Source organism: Oncorhynchus kisutch, linkage group LG5 (assembly GCF_002021735.2).
Source record: "Oncorhynchus kisutch isolate 150728-3 linkage group LG5, Okis_V2, whole genome shotgun sequence".
In the NCBI taxonomy this organism is placed as follows: domain Eukaryota; kingdom Metazoa; phylum Chordata; class Actinopteri; order Salmoniformes; family Salmonidae; genus Oncorhynchus; species Oncorhynchus kisutch.
Genome location: NC_034178.2, coordinates 59,349,501 through 59,370,791, shown reverse-complemented (window position 1 = coordinate 59,370,791; position 21,291 = coordinate 59,349,501). Strand labels below are relative to the sequence as shown.

General features: G+C 42.4%; 1 protein-coding gene across 2 annotated transcripts in view; it reads right to left on the bottom strand.

Annotated features, from left to right (window-relative positions):
- Positions 1 to 21,052, bottom strand: part of LOC109891352 (inter-alpha-trypsin inhibitor heavy chain H3) — a 41,845-nt gene extending 20,793 nt beyond the window's left edge. For both annotated transcript variants that reach the window (XM_031825541.1, XM_020483825.2), the window contains exons 1-12: positions 20,972 to 21,052; positions 19,962 to 20,125; positions 19,755 to 19,859; positions 18,899 to 19,061; positions 17,143 to 17,253; positions 15,108 to 15,236; positions 14,912 to 15,028; positions 14,603 to 14,771; positions 11,992 to 12,102; positions 11,504 to 11,685; positions 10,874 to 11,053; positions 10,537 to 10,658 (exon numbers count right to left, since the gene is read on the bottom strand). In XM_031825541.1, coding sequence (XP_031681401.1) covers positions 10,537 to 10,658; positions 10,874 to 11,053; positions 11,504 to 11,685; positions 11,992 to 12,102; positions 14,603 to 14,771; positions 14,912 to 15,028; positions 15,108 to 15,236; positions 17,143 to 17,253; positions 18,899 to 19,061; positions 19,755 to 19,859; positions 19,962 to 20,125; positions 20,972 to 21,049 — 1,631 coding nt within the window. In that variant the 5' untranslated portion in view covers positions 21,050 to 21,052. The remainder of the gene's footprint in view (positions 1 to 10,536; positions 10,659 to 10,873; positions 11,054 to 11,503; positions 11,686 to 11,991; positions 12,103 to 14,602; positions 14,772 to 14,911; positions 15,029 to 15,107; positions 15,237 to 17,142; positions 17,254 to 18,898; positions 19,062 to 19,754; positions 19,860 to 19,961; positions 20,126 to 20,971) is intronic.
- Positions 21,053 to 21,291: the final 239 nt, after the last annotated feature.

Here is a 21,291-nt window from a genome sequence, read left to right as displayed (position 1 = left end):
TTAGTCCCCTCCTGTACTCCCTGTTCCCCAACAACTGCTTGGCTAAGCACGACTCCAACACCATCATTAAGTTTGCTGACGACACAACAGTGGTAGGCCTGATCACGGACAACGATGAGACGGCCTATAGGGAGGAGGTCAGAGAACTGGCAGTGTGGTACCAGAACATCAACATCTCCCTCAATGTGAGCAAGACAAAGGAGCTGATCGTGGACTACAGGAACATTGACGGGTGCTGAAGTGGAGCGGGTTGAGAGATTCAAGTTCCTTGGTGTCCACATCATAGCCCAAACACACCAAGACAGTTGTGAAGAGGGCACTACAACACCTTTTCCCCTCAGGAGACTGAAAAGATTTGGCATGGGTCCCCAGATCTTCAAAACGTTCTACAGCTGCACCATCGACAGCATCCTGACCGGTTACGTCACTACCTGGTATGGCAACTGCTTGGCATCTAACCATAAGGCGCAACAGAGGGTAGTGTATATGGCCCAGTACATAACTGAGGCCAAGCGTTCTGAAGTCCAGGACCTATATACTAGGTGGTGTCAGAGGATGGCCCCAAAAATGGTCAAGGACTCCAGTCACCCAAGACATAGACTGTTCTCTCTGCTACTGCACGGCAAGCGATACCAGAGCACCAACTCTAGGTCCAAAAGGCCCCTTAAGTCACTTACATTGTGTCTGCCAACGCCCCTGGGATAATGTACATTTGCTGCAGCATTATGACAATTCAGCAACACAATGGTAGGGATTACCTGATCTGGTCTTGGGTCATTGATAAGTAATTGTCTCAATACAGCCTTATGTAGGGGCATAGAACAGTAGAGTAGAGGCACTTACAGAAGTAGCACACATGGGGAACATTTTTAGTAGCCTAGTGTCTGAGAAAAATGTGGCCTTTTATAAATGCATTTCATGCAATTCAACATAATTTTACACGACTGGAGACTTTGGCATAATCTTTTTTAATACCACACAAATAAACGCAATGACAGGCTACTTTGACACTGACAAACTGAGTTCAATAAAAACAGCCATTTCATGAATCCATCAATAGCCTAGGTCTAGGTGTTTGGAGACATTGAGGGGCAGCGGGTAGCCTATTGGTTGGAGCATTGGGCCAGTAACCAAAAGGTTCCTGGATTGAATCCTTGAGCTGACAAGGTAAAAATCTGTTGTTCTGCCCCTGAGCAAAGCAGTTAACCCACTGTTCCCCGGGAGCCGTGGATGTCAATTATGGCAGAGGGGTTGGGTTAAATGCGGAAAACATATTTCAATTGAATGCCTTCAGTTTTACAACTGATTAGGTATCCTCCCTTTCCCATATTGTAGGCTACAATATGAGGAGGAAATTAGTCCTAAAAATGATTTCCAGTTTCACACTCCTTTGTGATGGCAAAAAGCTCTTTGTTAAACAATATTTGGAAGTTATTAAAATATTTTGGTTGCCTACTGCTAAGAGTCTTCTCTTTTCAGCAGAAGCCATTTGCTTTCCAACCTGTGTTTTCCCGCTATTGCATTTTAAGTACTGCTAAAGGCCTGTTGTCAGCATGCTGTTTGTTTACTGACAGATTTTCAGTGTTCCCTCCTGTAGACTGCCTGCTTATTGGGCTACATCTACATCTAGGCTATATATAAAACATAAAAAGATTCTAGGACTCATGGTGTAGTGGGTAATTATTTATGTGTCCAGATATAAATGTTTTATGATGCCTCCCCAGACACACTTGTCTAAATTGATGGGTCGTGTGAAAGAAATACTATAACACCCAGCCACATCTGTTGGTGGAAAAAGTATTAAATGGTCATACTTGGGTAAATGTTAAAGATAGCTTAATAGAAAATGAGTGAAGTAAAAGTTACCCAGAAAAATACTACTTGAGTAAAAGTTACCCAGTAAAATACTACTTGAGTAAAAGTTACCCAGTAAAATACTACTTGAGTAAAAGTTTTATGTCTCTGTTTTAGTTTGGTCAGGGCGTGAGTTGGTGTGGGCATTCTATGTTTTTGTTCTAGGTTTGGTATTTCTGTGTTTGGCCTGGTATGGTTCCCAATCAGAGGCAGCTGTCGATCGTTGCCTCTGATTGAGAACCATACTTAGGCAGCCTGTTTTCCCACTAGGATTTGTGGGTAGTTATTTTCTGTTTAGTGTGTTGTTTCACCTGACAGGACTGTTTCGTTTCTTTCATTCACTTTGTTATTTTATTTTGTGTGTTCAGTTCTAATAAATTAACAGGGACACTAACCACGCTGCATATTGGTCGGATCCTTCCTACTCCTCCTCAGACGAAGAGATTCGTTACACATAACATTGTTGTGGTATGTTACAAAGTCATGTTACGACCACACATATCAATATTCATTTTATATATCAATATTTTGCTAAGTCTTGCTAAGTGGATGGGTCTCAACAGAAGGTGTAAATGGTACAGCCAAATGGTTACTTGCGTAGTAGCAGTATCAGAAATAGTGTCAATATAAATTAAATAATATACAGTATGTACACGAACAATATCAATAATGATAGTGAATGATGAGGTGGTTATATGCATACAATCAGGGGTAAAGTGGCTGAGCAGCAGGATAAAAAAAATAGTAGCAGCAATGCTGATGACTGGTCCGTCCGAACCATGCATGAACAAGGGAATCTATATTCGGAGAGCCTGTTTCTGTCCATAGCCTCTAAAACACCCTAATCTTCTCAAAAAGATAAGTTTGTCTATCTGTGTCCAGTCCAGGTGGTAACTCGATTGATCTTTGTCTCTTTGTTTGTAACATTTTCATTATAAGTTTTACATTGTAAAAAGTCAAAATTATTTTTCAGGCCATGAGAGGTATCGGATCCGGAAAAATAGGTTTCAGAACAAAACAGTCCAAAGCGGAGCGGTGACAGGATCCGGCTAAAATTAAGCACTGGTTATGGGTAAAAGTCCACAATGAAACTAACCTTAAATTGTGGAGAATATGAATGTGTTGCCCATGTATATGCAATCATTCATGACTTACAGAACCCTTCTTTGGTGCCTTTAAAGACTCGATGGGAAAAGGATTTGGGGGAGGAACTTGGGGAAGACGCCTGGGAATCTGTGCTGCACAGGGTGCACTCGTCCTCTTTTAGCACTAGACTCAGCCTCATTCAATTCAAGGTGGTTCACCGTATCCACTGGTCGGGGGCCAAACTTGGAAGAATATTCTCTGATTTTGATCCTACCTGTGTCAGATGTAAAGTGGAACCAGCCATACTGTTGCATATGTTTTGGGGCTGTCATAAACTGTCAGGTTTCTGGGAATTAATATTTAAATGTTTCTCTGATATATATGACACTGTTATAGATCCGTCTCCCCTTACAGCACTTTTTGGAGTACTGCCCATGGGTACCCCCCTATCAAGAATCCAGTCGGACACTGTTGCTTATACAACTCTTTTAGCTAGACGGCTAATACTACAGAACTGGAAGATGGCAGCTCCCCCATCTTATAAATATTGGGTGAGAGATGTGTTCTGCTCTCTGAAACTAGAAAAAAGTCAATTCAATTCACGTGGGAACCCCAAACTGTTTAATGAGGCTTGGGCTCCATTCCGGTCTTACTTTAAACAGTCCATCCTCTGATGGCATTTCAATTAAAAATAAAATAAGTCTGTATTTGACCCCCCTGTGACTTAAGGGTTGGAGGAGCTTCTCTCTGTGTTTTTGCTGGGGGGGCATTAAGGTCCATGTGCTTATTGATTGTGATCCGCAGATGCCTTGTTCATCTTGCTCGGGCAGAGACTAAAATGTGAGCTTGTTTTTCCCAGTTATTTTTACATTTTGTTCACGCCTACATGAATAATCATTCTATTTGTTTTTTATTTTAAAACTTTGTAAACTTTATTTTTGGTCCAGTGGATGGTCGGTCTGTGGCCATGACTGTCTGTGAGTGGTTGCATTTCTCCACCCTTATCCCTTGACTGTTTACAGGAACAATGGTGAGGTGTTCGCTCTGTCCCTGTACTATAGATTGCCCTTTAACCTCTGTAGCCTTCGGCCTGGTGTGTTTAACTTGTCTAAAGTCTGGGATCTTTAAAGACATTTTTTACTCTGGTTGAGTATATTATTTATATTGCTTTGTGTTGTCTTGTCTGTGTGTGTGTGTGTGTGTGTGTGTGTGTGTGTGTGTGTGTGTGTGTGTGTGTGTGTGTGTGTGTGTGTGTGTGTGTGTGTGTGTGTCTGTGTGTGTGTGTGTGTGTGTGTGTCTGTGTGTGTGTGTGTGTGTGTGTGTGTGTGTGTGTGTGTGTGTGTGTGTGTGTGTGTGTGTGTGTGTGTGTGTGTGTGTGTGTGTGTGTGTGTGTGTGTCTGTGTGTGTCTGTGTGTGTGTGTGTGTGTGTGTGTGTGTGTGTGTGTGTGTCTGTGTGTGTGTGTGTGTGTGTGTGTGTGTGTGTGTGTGTGTGTGTGTGTGTGTGTGTGTGTGTGTCTGTGTGTGTGTGTGTGTGTGTGTGTGTGTGTGTGTGTGTGTGTGTGTGTGTGTCTGTGTGTGTGTGTGTGTGTGTGTGTGTGTGTGTGTGTGTGTGTAAAACTTAATAAACAGAGGTTTTTTTTATGTGGAGAATGATACATTTGCATCTGTTGGCCATTAATTAGCCTGTTATTTGCTATGCCTATGTAGGCTACCATTTAAAACAATAAATATGTTGAAATTATGATATCACTGGAGTCATTGCAAATCAATTTGTGCCACTTGTGTAGCCTATCTGGAGCTGACAAACAGATTTAACAAATAGCCTATAACTTCAGTTTATTATTGTTGTTGCCTTGTGTTATTATTCAATTATTTATGGACATGTTTAGTTAATAAAATTGGAAGTTATCAATTGTGATCATAGTCACAATTATGTCGCAATTGCCGATCAGCTGATGTTAGAATGCATTAGATTGAAGGCAACAGTCAGTCAGATTAGGCTACAGGTAAAAAACAATACTGGCTGTTGTTGACAAGCACATGCCTATTCAGTTCATATCCATATTTTAATATTTGATTCAGTGATTGAAACTACAACCCCATCCTCAGTAGCCTATTCCAGCAGGCTGTTGGGCAACGGAAGCACTTCTTACCTCGAAATTGCCTCGCTGTTCATGTTGAATAAATTAGTCTGTCAATTTGAACTAAGCAAGCTGCTAAATCGTTCATCTAATATCTTGCCTAGGCTACTGTAGGCTCTCTGAAATTAGATGTAGGCCCATCAGGAGCTATAGGTTACCTGCATCTAGCTAACCCAACCATGACAAAGTTGAATTACAAATCATAAACCCAGATGCCAATTGAAATGTCAATCTCGCAAATAAGCCATTTATAACAGTTTGTAGTCTTAACATCTGGCACATAATAACATCACGACTGCCAGAAAATAGCCTAACATACATTTTTTTAAGTTTAATAAGGGAAAATGATATTTTCTATTGCTACATATTCAAATTCCTTTAGTCACAATAGCTCGCAATAATTATTATTTTGATGGAAAACCACATTTTGATTCTTAGGTTGTTAGAAGTTAAGTTGAGATTCCTTCTTAGTTCGCTCAATAACATTATGAAAAAGGGTTTATTAGCTAAATGTGGCAACTCCCCTCTTGCTGAAAAAAAACCTCACTGAACTTCTGGAGAGAGTTTGCTGCACTGAAAGTAAAGGGGCTGAATAATTTTGCACGCCCAATTTTTCCGTTTTTGATTTGTTAAAAAAGTTTGAAATATCCAATAAATGTCGTTCCACTTCATAATTGTGTCCCACTTGTTGTTGATTCTTCACAAAAAAATACAGTTTTATATCTTTATGTTTGAAGCCTGAAATGTGGCAAAAGGTCGCAAAGTTCAAGGGGGCCGAATACTTTCGCAAGGCACTGTACCTACTGCTGTGAACACAAATCTTTGTTTTTCCTTTCTGACTAATTTATTCATCACTGTGCGTGATTACCAGAACTGTAGGTAAAGGTATATGTTTTTCCACTGTTTAACAAACTAATTTGTCAATAGTTTATGAATATTTTGGTCATTATTACAGAATTAAGTATATTGTTTAAATGTTAGTTATCTAACATTGTTAGCTACATTTTCAACATTGTGCATGGATAACTGGACAGTTAATTGGATAATCACAGCTGAGTTACATGGCACAAAATTGAAAAGCTTGTTAAAATCTCCAATCAACATTAAAGAACCCTAAATTGAGGAACTGTCTCTCTCACGTCGCTCTAAAAGGAGTACAATCGCCATAATTTCACCTACTCAGTGTACAAATTCCAGAGGCATCACCCTCTAATTCAGTACTGATTGATGGGATTATTTATGCATGTAATTATTTATGCGTGTAATTAATTATGTTGCTATATGTTTAAATTCACTTTTGATATCTTTGTTTGTTTCGGTTGTGACCTTTCATATACAGGTAACTGCCAAAATAAAGGAAACACCGGCTAAAGCGTCTTAATAGAGCATTGGGCCACCACGAGCCAGAACAACTTCCATGAACCTTGGCATATGTGATTGACATACTGTATATAATTATCACAATCAATTAAATACATTAATGTCAGTATTTTTGTCTGACTTTTTGCCTTTTCACTCCTGCCCTGTGTTGTCTTTGACTTGACCTCCATCTTGCCCTTGTATACATCCTCTCCCTCTCAGGTAAATATTTTAAATGTTAATTTCCTTCTTCCTTTCTTTTAGCATTTTTTCCCCTTTCTTTTTTCAAATATTTTTGATATATCACAGGGGCAGTTTTTATCCTCTCTGTCTTTTTTGTGTACTTTTCAGCATGTTGGCACTTAATGGATGTCCCTGTCCTTCAATTAACTACAAATAATCCAAAACAGAAATGATTCAATCGAATCAAATTTTATTGGTCACATACACTTGATCAGCAGATGTTATTGCGGGTGTAGCGAAATGTTCGAGCTTCTAGCTCCAACAGTGCAGTAAATGTGACAATTAATATCTAACAAATTACACAACATATACCCAATACACACAAATCTAAGCAGGAATTCATTATGACTATATACATATGGACAAGCGATGTCAGAGTGGAAAGGACTAAGATACAGTGGAATAGTATAGAATAGAGTATGTACATAATAGAGGAGTAATGCAAGATATGTAAACATTAAGTGAATGAGATACAGTAGAATAGTATAGAATACAGTATATACATATGATATGAGTAATGCCAGATATGTACACATTATTAAAGTGACTAGTGCGCCATTTATTAAAGTGGCCAGTGATTTCTAGTCTATGCCTATAGGGAGCAGCCTTTAATGTGCTAGTGATGGCTGTTTAACAGTCTGATTGAGATTGAAAAACAGATTCTTTCTCTCGGTCCCAGCTTTGATGCACCTGTACTGACCTCACCATCTGGATGACAGCGGGGTGAACAGGCAGTGGCTCGGGTGGTTGATGTCCTTGATGATCTTTTTGGCCTTCCTATGACGTCGGGTGCTGTAGGTGTCCTGGAGAGCAGGTAGTTTTCCGCCGGTAATGAGAACCTTGCGGTTGCAGGCGGTGCAGTTGCCATACCAGGCGGCGATAGAAGCTTGTGAGTGTTTTAGGTGACAAGCCACATTTCTTCAGCCTCCTGAGGTTGATGAGGCTCTGTTGCACCTTCTTAACCACACTGTCTGTGTGGGTGGTCCTTTTCAGTTTGTCAGTGATGTGTATGCCAAGGAACTTAAGCTTTCCACCTTCTCCACTGCGGTCTCGTCGATGTAGATAGGGTGGTGCACCCTCTGCTGTTTCCTGAAGTCCACAATCCTCTCCTTTGTTTTTTTTACGTTGAGTGAGAGGTTGTTTTCCAGGCACCACACTCCCAGAGCCCTCGCCTCCTGTCGTCATCGTTGGTAATCAAGCCTACTACTGTTGTGTCATATGCAAACTTGATGAATGAGTTGGAGGCTTGCTTGGCTAACGCAGTCATAGGTGAACAAGGAGTACAGGAGGGGGCTGAGCATGCACCCTTGTGGGGCCCCAGTGTTGACGATCAGAGGAGCGGAGGTGATGTGTCCTACCTTCACCACCTGGGGGCGGCCTGTCAGGAAGTCCAGGACCCAGTTGCACAGGGCAGGGTTCAGACCCATGTCCTCAAGCTTAATGATGAGCTTGGAGGGTACTATGGTGTTGAATGCTGAGCTGTAGTCAATGAACAGCATTCCTACATAGGTATTTCTCTTGTCCAGATGGGATAAGGGCAGTGTGCAGAGTGATGGCGATTTCATCATTTGTGGATCTATTGGGGACGGTAAGCAAATTGAAGTGGGTCTAGGGTGGCAAGTAAGGTAGAGGTGATATGATCCTTGAATAGTCTCTCAAAGCACTTCATGATGACAGAAGTGAGTGCTACGGGGCGACAGTCATTTAGTTCAGTTACCTTTGATTTCTTGAGTACAGGAACAATGGTGGCCATCCTGAAGCATGTGGGGATAGCAGACTGGGATAGGTAGAGATTGAATATGCCCATAAACACACCAGCCAGCTGGTCTGCGCATGCTCTGAGTACGCGGCTAGGGATACTGTCTGGGCCGGCAGACTTGTGAGGGGTAACATGTTTTAAATGTTTTACTCATGTCGGCCACGGAAAAGGAGAGCCCACAGTCCTTGGTAGCGGGCTCGGTTGGTGGCGCGGTGTTATCCTTAAAGCATGTGAAGAATGTGCTTAGCCTGTCCGGAAGCAATACGTCGGTCTCGGCCACGTGACTGGTTTTCCTTTTGTAGTCCGTGATTGTCTGTAGTCCCTGCTACATATTGTACGTGTCGTGGAAGATTCAGAATTTGTTGGTAACATTTGTAAGATGTTTTATATTCATCTAATGTGTGTAAGTTAATTCTCATCAGAATGGTATTTTTGTATAATACTGTGGCGAGGTTGCAGTTATCTGTTCTATGTCAAGACTAAGTTGCATGGGCCGCTGAGAGGGGAGAGGTCAAAGTGTCATCATGTGTAAACATATCTTTCACTCCCTACCTTTTTCTTAGTGGAGAAAGGAGGCTGGCAGTGTCTGGAATAATTTCTATGCTCCCTCTAATGTTGTTTCTATCTTAACCTAAAGCCTCATTCTCCTCTCCGTGAGTTTGTCCAGGAGTTTGTATTTAGAGTGGGTTGTATCTAAATGACAATTTGATATATGCCTGTTGATTTGGAGGATTGGTTTATGGTTCTGGGGTTTGGGAAAGGAGACAAAGCTGAACGATGAATTATGTCTATGCTGTCTGACTATGTGTGATCTTTGCTATAAAGGATCCCATTGTGTGGAAACACTCTCAACTTTTCATTAGAGATACTGAAATGTTGGAAGTCAAAATGCTATAGAGCTTATATAATTAAAGATGGACTTTTATAACTAACTCTGACTTGTGTGTGGTTTGCTCCCATGATTTGGTAAATAGAGGAAATTTCCACGACATACGTCTCGTGTCTGAGCCGTTGAATTGCGACTCCACTTTATCGCTATACTGACATTTAGCCTGATCGATTTTCTTGCAGAGTGAATAACTACACTGTTTATATTCTGCCACATTACCAGTCACCTTGCCATAGTTAAATGTGGTGGTTCGTACTTTCAGTTTTGCGCGAATGCTACCATCTATCCACGGTTTCAGGTTAGGGTAGGTTTTAATAGTCACAGTAGGTACTAAGTCTCCTATACACTTCCTTATAAACTCAGTCACCGTATCCGTGTATGTGTGTAGATTATTTTCGCAAGCTACCCGGAACATATCCCAGTCCACGTGATCAATACAATCCTGAAGCGTGGATTCCGATTGGTCAGACCAGCATTGAATAGTTCGAAGCATGGGTACTTCCTGTTTGAGTTTCTGTCTATAGGACGGGAGGAGCAAGATGGAGTCGTGGTCAGATTTGCTGAAACGAGTGCGGGGGAGGGCCTTGTAAGCATTCCGGAAGTTTGAATAGCAATGGTCGAGAGTCTTAGCAGCGCGAGTAGTACAGTCGATATGTAGATATCTATGTTTTTAATGTAGATCATCACATCAGATGTTTTTTTCAATCAATGAAAAGAAAAACAGTGTCAATAGACTTACTTTGGACTTTAATGAATCCCCAAGGCTGGCATATCCTTTGGACAGATGTACATCCCCCAAAAACATATTTGAATCCCAAAACCAAACTTTATACATTTAAAATATTATATGTTCGGTATTGGCACTTCTTAGAAATACATGAAGATTTACTAACTTGTTCATAAATGTTCTTAAAATGTTGGCAGACAGACTACTCACTATGTGGCCATGATGGAGAGGGTTGCAATCCCATTTCCTGATTTTAATTGTAGGGGTGAATGTTAAGGCACATTCATTCTACAGTCTTTTAATGTGCGTGTTTTGGTAGTGACATTATTTGGACTGCATTTTTCAGAGGAAGATGAATAAATACTAATTAGATCAGTATCTTTTAAAATAATATAAGAACAACTAGGATAGAGACCTGCATAGACACGGGTGCAAATACACCCAATAACAGACAAAATGCCATGCAAAGCAGACTCACTCTTTGTCCAGTAGCTGCTTCACAGTGAGGTAGGCCCACAGCCTCTGGATGTGGCTATCAGGCCTGGCTTCAATGGGCTCGTCCGTTGATATTGTCTCAGAGTACATCACCCTATTGCTTTTCTGAAATAATCAAGGCATCCTCACATTACAATACTAAACATTGACTTGATTGTATATTTTGATATTTTGCTGAACTCTCTCCAAAGTAATCATATGGAGTAATAATTTTTATATATATATTTTTTATTGCCTTCAAAATCAAAAGAAAATACAGAACAGTATGGAGTGATTTGACCTATGAACTTGTGAGGGTAGCAGAGTAGAGGTGACCTCACCGATATGGCTATGACCTCTGCAGTGAATGTCTCTATGTTGTTGTCGGTGATCTGGCCAGACACCACGATCTCAGAGCCGTTGTAGTACTGGCTGAAGTTGGTCTGGGTCAGGTTAGCTCCACCCACATACACCATCTGCACGTCCGTCAATAGGGGTGTGGCCACCTCTTCATAAAAGCCCTGTTAATCATACATTACAGGTAACCTAGAGGTTAAGAGTGTTGGGCCAATAACTGAAAAGTTGATGGTTCAGAACCGACTATATGAAAAATGTGTCGATGTGCCCTTGAGCAAGGCACTTAACCCTAATTGGTTCTGTAAGTCACTCTGGATAAGTGTCTGCTAAATGACTAAAATGTACAGAGGCCATTAGTCACGCCCCTTGCTCCTCCTGGTTTCCTCTCGCATAATCTACATTTAGGAAATCAGGACTCAACAGTAAAGCCTCCTTAGATGAGATATGATCTTATTGCGCTTTAAAGGTTAGTTCAGGCCTTTTATATTCCAGCTAATTAAGCTTACTTGGGACCATTTTTGATCATTGGTGTTTTATGATTTAAATCATTCAAATCCATTGTAGTGCAAAGAATGTTGTGTGAATGCACTGCTTCACAGTGGGTGTTCCCTTACCTGCAGCTGCAGAGCAGCATCAGAATCCTCATATATTCTGCGTCCCACACCGCTGTTCTCCAGTGCCATCTTTTCCAGGAACTCAAAGTTGACATCCATTCCAAAACCGAGACAGTAGAGTGGGAATTTCTTACCAATGGCTTCCTTTACATTCTTGTGGATCTTTTCCAGGTTGGTCTCACCTGAGGAAAGTGAGATTGGCTTTTATTGTGTTTGTGGTGTGGTGTGTGTGGTGTGGTGTGGTGTGCTGTGGTGTGTGGTGTGTGTGGTGTGGTGTGGTGTGTGTGTGTGTGGTGTGGTGTGGTGTGTGTGGTGTGGTGTGGTGTGGTGTGGTGTGGTGTGGTGTGCTGTGGTGTGTGTGTGGTGTGGTGTGGTGTGTGTGGTGTGGTGTGGTGTGCTGTGGTGTGGTGTGGTGTGGTGTGGTGTGTGTGTGGTGTGGTGTGTGTGGTGTGGTGTGGTGTGTGTGTGGTGTGGTGTGGTGTGTGTACCTGTGGTTGGGTCTCCATCAGTGAGTAGTATAAGGAGGGAGGCTGAGCCCTCTCGTGGGTTTCGGTTTAGCATGGCTGTGCCCTCCAGCACAGCAGCATTGATGTCGGTGGCTAAGAAGAGAAGAGAGAGGACCACACATCTATGTATTAGCTCCTATTGTCACTAACTAGGCTATTGTTCATAGCTCCCATTATTTTACCCTTTTGTGCACTTATTTTATTTGTTTGTTTGTATTTATTTTTTATTATTTTTTATTATTTATTACAAAAAACACAAGGAAGGGGTGACATTAAAGTATTAGAACATGAAGGACAAACAATACAGCATCAAGACACTATCAAACATGTATCAGTCTTTCTGCAACAGAGCCATCCTTATGTGTGAGGGTGTGTGTGCATGATAGTGATATGTCATATTTTCCTTTTTCATGACTGCCAGCAGCATACCACCCTGCATACCACTGCTGGCTTGCTTCTGAAGCTAAGCAGGGTTGGTACTGGTCAGTTCCTGGATGGGAGACAAGATGCTGCTGGAAGTGGTGTTGGAGGGCCAGTAGGAGGCACTCTTTCCTCTGGTCTAAAAAAAATATCCCAATGCCCCATGGCAGTGATTGGGGACACTACCTTGTGTAGGGTGCCATCTTTTGGATGGGACGTTAAACTGGTGTCCTGACTCTCTGAGGTCATTAAAGATCCCATAGCACTTATTGTAAGAGTAGGGGTGTTAACCCTGGCTAAATTCCCATTCTGGCCCTCAAACCATCAGGGTCACCTAATAATCCCCAGTTTACAATTGGCTCATTCATCCCCCTCCTCTCCCTGTAACTATTCCCCAGGTTGTTGCTGCAAATGAGAACGTGTTCTCAGTCAACTTACCTGGTAAAATAATAAATGAAATTAAAATAAAAAATGATCACAATCTTGTGAAACATGAACCCTCCAAGTTCCCCAACAGCTGTCCCTCAACCATTCAAGTCCCCTCAGAAGAAGAAAACAACAATTAATTCCATTCCCCACCCCCCAATGCACCAAGACAATGGAAAACAACAAACAATTCAAAAAATAAATAAATACATTTAAAACAAAGGACAACTGAAATCATAACAGCAACGCCTACTTTATATGTTTGTGTGCATGTCTGGCACTATTGCATGTACTGTATGTGTGTGTTTATTTGAATGAGAGTGTGTGTATATGCATGTGTACAAACACCTGCACAGCCTCAGCCTCAGGGAATCTGGCATTAGTTGTAAAAACACTGCCACTTAGTGTCATTCTAATATGCTTTTATTATGTTTTATTTGGACTTTTTTTCCCCTTTATCTTTTGACCATCATTCTCTCTCACACACAGCAGCTCCTCTCCCACTTGTCTCCAATTCCACATACCAACCCTCAGCTTCCCTCAGCCCATCCCATCATTCTCTCTCTCACACAGCAGCTCCTCTCCCACTTGTCTCCAATTCCACATACCAACCCTCAGCTTCCCTCAGCCCATCCCATCATTCTCTCTCTCACACAGCAGCTCCTCTCCCACTTGTCTCCAATTCCACATACCAACCCTCAGCTTCCCTCAGCCCATCCCATCATTCTCTCTCACACACAGCAGCTCCTCTCCCACTTGTCTCCAATTCCACATACCAACCCTCAGCTTCCCTCAGCCCATCCCATCATTCTCTCTCTCACACAGCAGCTCCTCTCCCACTTGTCTCCAATTCCACATACCAACCCTCAGCTTCCCTCAGCCCATCCCATCATTCTCTCTCTCACACAGCAGCTCCTCTCCCACTTGTCTCCAATTCCACATACCAACCCTCAGCTTCCCTCAGCCCATCCCATCATTCTCTCTCACACACAGCAGCTCCTCTCCCACTTGTCTCCAATTCCACATACCAACCCTCAGCTTCCCTCAGCCCATCCCATCATTCTCTCTCTCACACAGCAGCTCCTCTCCCACTTGTCTCCAATTCCACATACCAACCCTCAGCTTCCCTCAGCCCATCCCATCATTCTCTCTCTCACACAGCAACTCCACTCCCACTTGCCTCCAATTCCACATACCAACCCTCAGCTTCCCTCAGCCCATCCCATCTATCTCTGCTGGCCACCCACTTCGTGTTTCTACGCAACACATATCTTTCAACTATGCTATGATGTTAAATAAAGGCACAATTTCAATCTATCTAATCGAATAGAATCTATAGATTTTTGTGCACTTTTGATTTGTTTACACAGCCACCCCAAGAACCCAAATCTGATTATCTTTCTATATCCAATGTTTTTTTCTGACTGTCCATTACTTGCCACACTACCTTTAAAAATCTTTGGGTGGTTGTCATGGTAATGGCAGGTCATGTGCAAAACAGAAAACACTTCAGTTGAACCAAATCTGATCTAAACCAAATCTACATATGGAGATGGTATAAATCAAAAGTTAAATGATGGGATACCATGTGGTTATCGCTGTTTACACATTAGGAAATATGAATTGGGCTGCCTGTGTAAACGCAGACTAAGTCTTACAAAATTATGATCCACTGTAATTGTACTTTTGGCTTTGGAAACTTTTGAAAATAGGGAAGAGGATTAAGTAAGTAAATAATAAATTGTACCTCCTCTGTCTCGAATTTGTCGTGCAAAGCTCTTGGCAGCCTCCAGGTTTTCCTGGTTGGCCGGCAGCAGCTCCTTCTTCCAGGCAGACACAGTGTAGTCGAAGGTGATCAGACCAAAGTGGTCGTCCTCCACCAGGTCTACCAGGATCTTCAACAAGGCCTGACGGGTCTGACAGTGCATCCAATCAAAATGAACCAATCAACCAAATGAATTGTTACCTGCATTAAATAGAAAAATGTGTACAATGCTCAACCGTTAAGCCTTTAGCGTCATTACAGCAGGCAACACATTCAAACACACAAACAAACCTGCTTCATTTTCCTGCCATGCATGGAGCCACTCCGATCGATGATGAACACTACATTCTTTGGTATGCGTGGTAGGTCACTGGGAGCAAAGTGATGGACAAAATACCCTTTTGACTCCTGAATAGAGAATCAGAGATAGTGATTAAATGACAGAAATAAAGAAATGAATGACACGATTAGAGTGAGATAAGTGTACCTTGAGCTCTCCCATGGATGTGTTCCTATGGACATCATAGACAATGACCAGGTCTCCGTTCAGGCCCTGTTCTCCACAGCTGTCACACTGACTCTGCTGCTCCTTGCTTGGGTAGAAATGTACCCAGGCCTGCGGAGATGGTGGTAGTTTAGGCTTCTGCTTTTAAAAATACAGCCTAATTTAGCTTGCCTCAGCATGAGATCATTCATTTTCAGAATTAACATGCACAGATATGTGACAATGACATGGGTGCGAAGAATAGGGTTTGAAATTATGCCACCAAATTGTACAATGTTTTGAATTGAATACATTTGAAGGTGTCAATCCCCTTGGTTCATCTTCATGTGATATATGTTATGTATTGACTGGACATGCTCAGACCAGAGCATGCGCAGACCAGCTGGCTGGTGTGTTTACAGACATACTGTATTCAATCTCTCCCTGTCCCATTCTGATGTCCCCACATGCTTCAAGGTGGCCACCATTTTTCCTTTACCCAAGAATGCAAAGGTAAATGAACTATTGCCCCGTAGCACTCACTTCTGTCATCATGAAGTGCTTTGAGAGACTAGTGAAGGATCACATCACCTCTACCTTACCTGCCACCACTTCAATTTGCTTACCGCCACAATAGATCCACAGACGATACATGATCGGCAACACACTGCACACTGCCCTATCCCATATAGATAAGAGGAATACCTATGTAAGAATGCTTTTCACTGACTATAGCTCAGTATTCAACACCATAGTACCCTCCAAGCTCATCATTAAGCTTGAGGCCCTGGGTCTGAATCCCGCCCTGTGCAATTGGGTCCTAGACTTCCTGACGTGTAGGAAACAACACCTCCACTTCGCTGATCCTCAACACTGGGGCCCCACAAGGGTGTGTGCTCAGCCCCCTCACCCATGAATGCGTGGTCAAGCACGCCTCCAACTCAATCATCAGGTTTGCAGACGACACAACAGTAGTGGGCTTGATTACCAACAACAACGAGACGGCCTACAGGTAGGAGGTGAGGGCTCTGGGTGTGTGGTGCCAGGAAAATAACCTCTCACTCAACGTCAACAAAACAAAGGAGATGATCGTGGACTTCAGGAAACAGCAGAGGTAGCACCCCCTATCCACATTGACAGGACCGCAGTGGAGAAGGTGGAAAGTTTAAAGTTCCTCGGCTTAAACATCACTGACAAACTGAAATGGTCCACCCACACAGACAGTGTGGTGAAGAAGGAGGCTGAAGAAATGTGGCTTGTCACTTAAAACACTCACAAACTTCTACAGATGCACAATTGAGAGCATCCTGTCGGGTTGTATCATCGCCTGGTACGGCAAATGCACCGCCTGCAACTGCAAGGCTCTCCAGAGGGTGGTGTGTTCTGCACAACACATCACCGGGGGCAAACTACCTGCCCTCCAGGACACCTACACCACCCGATGTCACAGGAAGGCCAAAAAGATCATCAAAGACATCAACCATCCGAGCCACTACCTGTTCACCCCACTATCATCCAGAAGGCGAGGTCAGTATAGGTGCATCAATGCTGGGACCGAGGGACTGAAAAACAACTTCTATCTCAAAGCTGTTAAATTTCCATCACTAGCACAGAGAGGCTGCTGCCTATTTACACAGACTTGAAATCACTGGCCACTTTAAAAAATGTAACACTAGTCTCTTTTATAATGCACTACAATAATGTTCACATATCTTGCATTACTCATCTCATATGTACTGTATATACTGTATTCTATGCTATTTCACTGTATCTAAGTCTATCCCTCTCTGACATTGCTCGTCCATATATTTATATATTCTTAATTCCATTCCTTTACTTAGATTTGTGTGTATTGGGTATATGTTGGGAAATTGTTAGATGTTACTTGTTAAATATTACTGCTCTGTCGGAGCGAGAAACACAAGCATTTTGCTACACCCACAATAACATCTGCTAAACACCTGTATGTGACCGATAAAACTTGATTTGATTTCACATGTTCTTTTGGTTAGCTCTACATTACTCTGTTGTGGACTACCTCACTAGAAGCGTGTGTTTTGGTGATGGCATTAGCCAGCTCTTTGGTGCTCAGCCCTCCTTTAATCTCCAGGAAGTTAATGCCTGGTCGCTCATTGATGTACACGTCAATCTGGCCATAAGGAAGAGAAGGAAAACATCACATCAACCCTTATGAGCACTATCCACCTGATTTCACTAGGATGAGTATTACTGTGCGGTGCATTCGGAAAGTATTCAGGCACCTTGACTTTTTCCACATTTTGTTACATTGCAGCCTTAAAATTGCTGATATATATATAAAAAAATATCAATAAAAACACATTACCAGATGACAAATATCAAAAAATGGAAATATCACATTTACATAAGTATTCAGGCCCTTTACTCAGTCCTTTGTTGAAGCACCTTTGGCAGGTATTACAGCCTCGAATCTTGTTGGGTATGGGGCTTGGCACACCTGTATTTGGGGAGTTTCTCCCATTCTTCTCTGTAGATCCTTTCAAGCTCTGTCAGGTTGGATGGGGAGCATTGCTGAACAGCTATTTTCAGGTCTCTCCAGAGATGTTAGATCGGGTTCTAGTCCGGGCTCTGGCTGGGCCACTGGCAAGGACATTCAGAGACTTGTTCCGAAATCACTCCTGCATTGTCTTGGCTGTGTGCTTAGGGTCGTTGTCCTGTTGGAATGTGAACCTACGCTCCAGTCTGAGGTCCTGAGCGCTCTGGAGCAGGTTTTCATCAAGGATCTCTGTACTTTGCACCATTCATCTTTCCATTGATCCTGACTAGTCTCCCAGTCCCTGATGCTGAAAAACATCCCCACAGCATGATGCTGCCACCACTATGCTTCACCATAAGGATAGTGTCAGGTTTCCTCCAGATGTGATGCTTGGCATTCAGCCAAATAGTGTAATCTTGGTTTCAGACCAGAAAATCTTGTTTCTCCTTTAGGTGCCTTTTGGCAAACTCCAAGTGGGCTGTCATGTGCCTTTTACTGTGGAGTGGCTTCCGACTGGCAACTCTACAACAATGGCCTGATTGGTGGAGTGCTGCAGAGATACTTCTCCTTCTGGAATGTTCTCCCATCTCCACAGAGGAATTCCATCAGCGTGACCATCGGGTTCTTGGTCACCTCCCTGACCAAGGCCCTTCTTCCCAATTGCTCAGTTTGGCGGGGAGGCCAGCTCTAGGAAGAGTCTTAATGGTTCCAAACCTCTTCCATTTAAGAATGATTGAGGCCATTGTGTTCTTGGGGACCTTCAATGCTCAATAAATTTTTTGGTACCCTTCCCCAGATCTGTGCCTTGACACAATCCTGTCTCTGAGCTCTACGGACAATTCCTTTGACCTCATGGCTTGGTTTTGCTCTGACTTGTACTGTCAACTGTGGGAACTTATATAGACAGGTGTGTGCCTTTCCAAATCATGTCCAATCAATTGAATTTACCACAGGTGGACTCCAATCAAGTTGTAAAAACATCTCAAGTATGATCAATGTAAATAGAATGTACCTGAGCTCAATTTTGAGTCTCATAGCAAAGGGTCTGAATACTTATGTAAATAAGGTATTTCTGCAAAAATGTCTAAAAAAAAACATTTTTTAAAAACTTTGTCATTATGGGGTATTGTGTGTAGATTGATGAGTGAAAAAATTATTTAATACATTTTAGAATATGGCCGTAATGTATCAAAATGTGGAACAAGAGAAATGGTCTAAATACTTCCCGAATGCACTGTATGCACATGAGTACATGCCTTGATAATGCTAATGCTCTCACCTTGAAGTCAGCGACAGGCTGCATGGGTCGAGCGTGGATCAGCAGCTCGTACTTGCCCAGTCGGCGTTTCAGCAGCTCCTCATACGTCAGTTCAAAGGTCACCTTACTGAGCGCGGCCACAGTCACAGACGTCTTAAACTCCTCAAGGGTCCTCCCCACAGAACTGAGGAGACATATAGAGACAGTCTAGCACACACCAACACGCACATACTGTAGACACTAGACAGAGACGAACAGAGGGGTCCCCCTCGGTAGTAGAGAGAAAAATGTGTCGTTTTAAAGTTAATTTCGTTAAATTCTATGCATTTTTGCCATTGATCTTAGAGAACATTTTTCAGTTTTAAAGCAAATTGTCTGCAAACATTTTGTCGTGTGGCTAAGAGAAGATGTTGCTGTTTTAAAATGAATTTCCTGCAATTCTACACATTTTTACAATGGGGAGAGAATATTTTATTTTATTTAGGCAAATTAGCTGGCTAACGCATTGATCCTGCTTTGTAGTATACCAAGATATAGTGGTAAAAAGATAGATGGGAAAACTCGGATTGCCGGTCACAGCGAAAAAGTAGCACTCCCTATACTTGCAATGCATTTCTTCTCAAAAGGTGGGTAAACTGTGTTTACTTGTATTTACCCTCCACTATACCACTGACCCCTATTGGTAATTGAGTGACTGTCAGTGACTTACATAATAGGAAAACTGTTGATGCACTACCAAACTTTGAAATTGAACCTTGTGTTGTCTACTACTCTAACGCTCAACAGTAAGTTGATACCATGACTGAGTTTCACAAACAAGTGGCCACTTATGTCCCTTATTGGCTAGGGCCGGACCTGCAGACACCCACACACACACCTGACTATGCCAGCGCTTTGGCCACGAGACACTGCCTGAGTGTATTGCTGCTGAGCCTCCTCCTTCTGTTTCACAACCCCATCATACGTCTGCCCCTCAATGGTCCTGAGGAAGAGAGAGTTTATGTGCAAACATTTGTGTAAGCTATATGTAAGACAGTAGAGTTATCTGCTCAGGCTCAATAGGGATACATTCATGTAGACCCACATTTTGAATTTACTGATGAAGGCCATCTTGGGAATTTTGACATGGAATTCTATTTCCTGTGACTGGTCCATCCGATTGGCCACACGACTGGTGATAATAGTGGTCGCATAGCGACTGGTCACTGTGGAGTTGATGTGAAAGCTGTAGATGTCCCAGTCCCTGTTCTATAAAGGATCAGGAAACACCATCAGCACTGTTTACTGACAGACAACATTTGAATACAGATGTAGACTTTTTTTCACACAATGTTAGCAGTGCAATTTCTCAAATTAAATGCTTAAATACTAAATTGAAATTCCAATTTAGCATTTAAGCATTGCATTTATCAATACCCATTCCAAATTACATTTATTGATTGGGATGCAAAAATGATTAATGCAATTTAGCGTTTAAGAGTTGCATTTTAAAATTAGCAATGATAACCCTCCATAATACTGTGGCATGCTGTGGCATGACTCAAGTCACACACACACACGCGCGAGCACCCACACACACATAAGCAATCGCACCATTTACGAATAAATAATAACCAGTAGAACTCAAGATTAGTATATCTGAAACCTGATTGGGCTCGGACTGGTTACACCTACATGTTTGACTACATTCTAGACTCATGCACTCTCGAAGGAGAAAAAGGTGTTGACCAGTCGGTCTTTCACCCCAGACGTGATATGAAAACATGTTGCTGTTTGTATACCTAGGAGACATGGTGCACTCTATCTGTTTTGGGCTGATAGGACGGTTTAGGGAAACAGCAACCAGGACAACCGTAGTCTATCACAGTATAGCTCAATCTAACCCCTAAAACTTGAGGGGATCTTGAGCTCTCCAACCTTGTGCTCTCTGCACATCCAAAACTGTAGTCAAAAGACACATCTGAACTGATGTAACCCCACAAAAACACACAGTCAATCACATGCATGCTAATCAACACAACATAACACAATATAATCCCTGACAGAGTGCCCTCCCCCTTGTGACCCTGTGTCCTGTGCGTGACCCTACTGTACCTTATTGGCCATTGCTGTGGTAACGCAGGCCAGCACCAGTCCAAGAAGGCCGACTCGTACTGTGACTCCCTCCATCATGACCTCAGCAGAAATGAAACCCCACAAAACACACACAGCCTTTTAAAGAGGAGCACAGTATGCTATTGGCCAGCAACCAGAGAGCAGGGGCGTCCTTTCAGCTAACCTAGGGTATGGCAAAGTGATTAAGGGAAGTTAGAGGTAGTTTTGTGAGCCAATGCTAAGTAGCGTTAGTACAATGACTGTAAGTCCATGGGTATCTTCATTGCGCTAATGCTAAATAGCAATGGCTTGCGAAACTA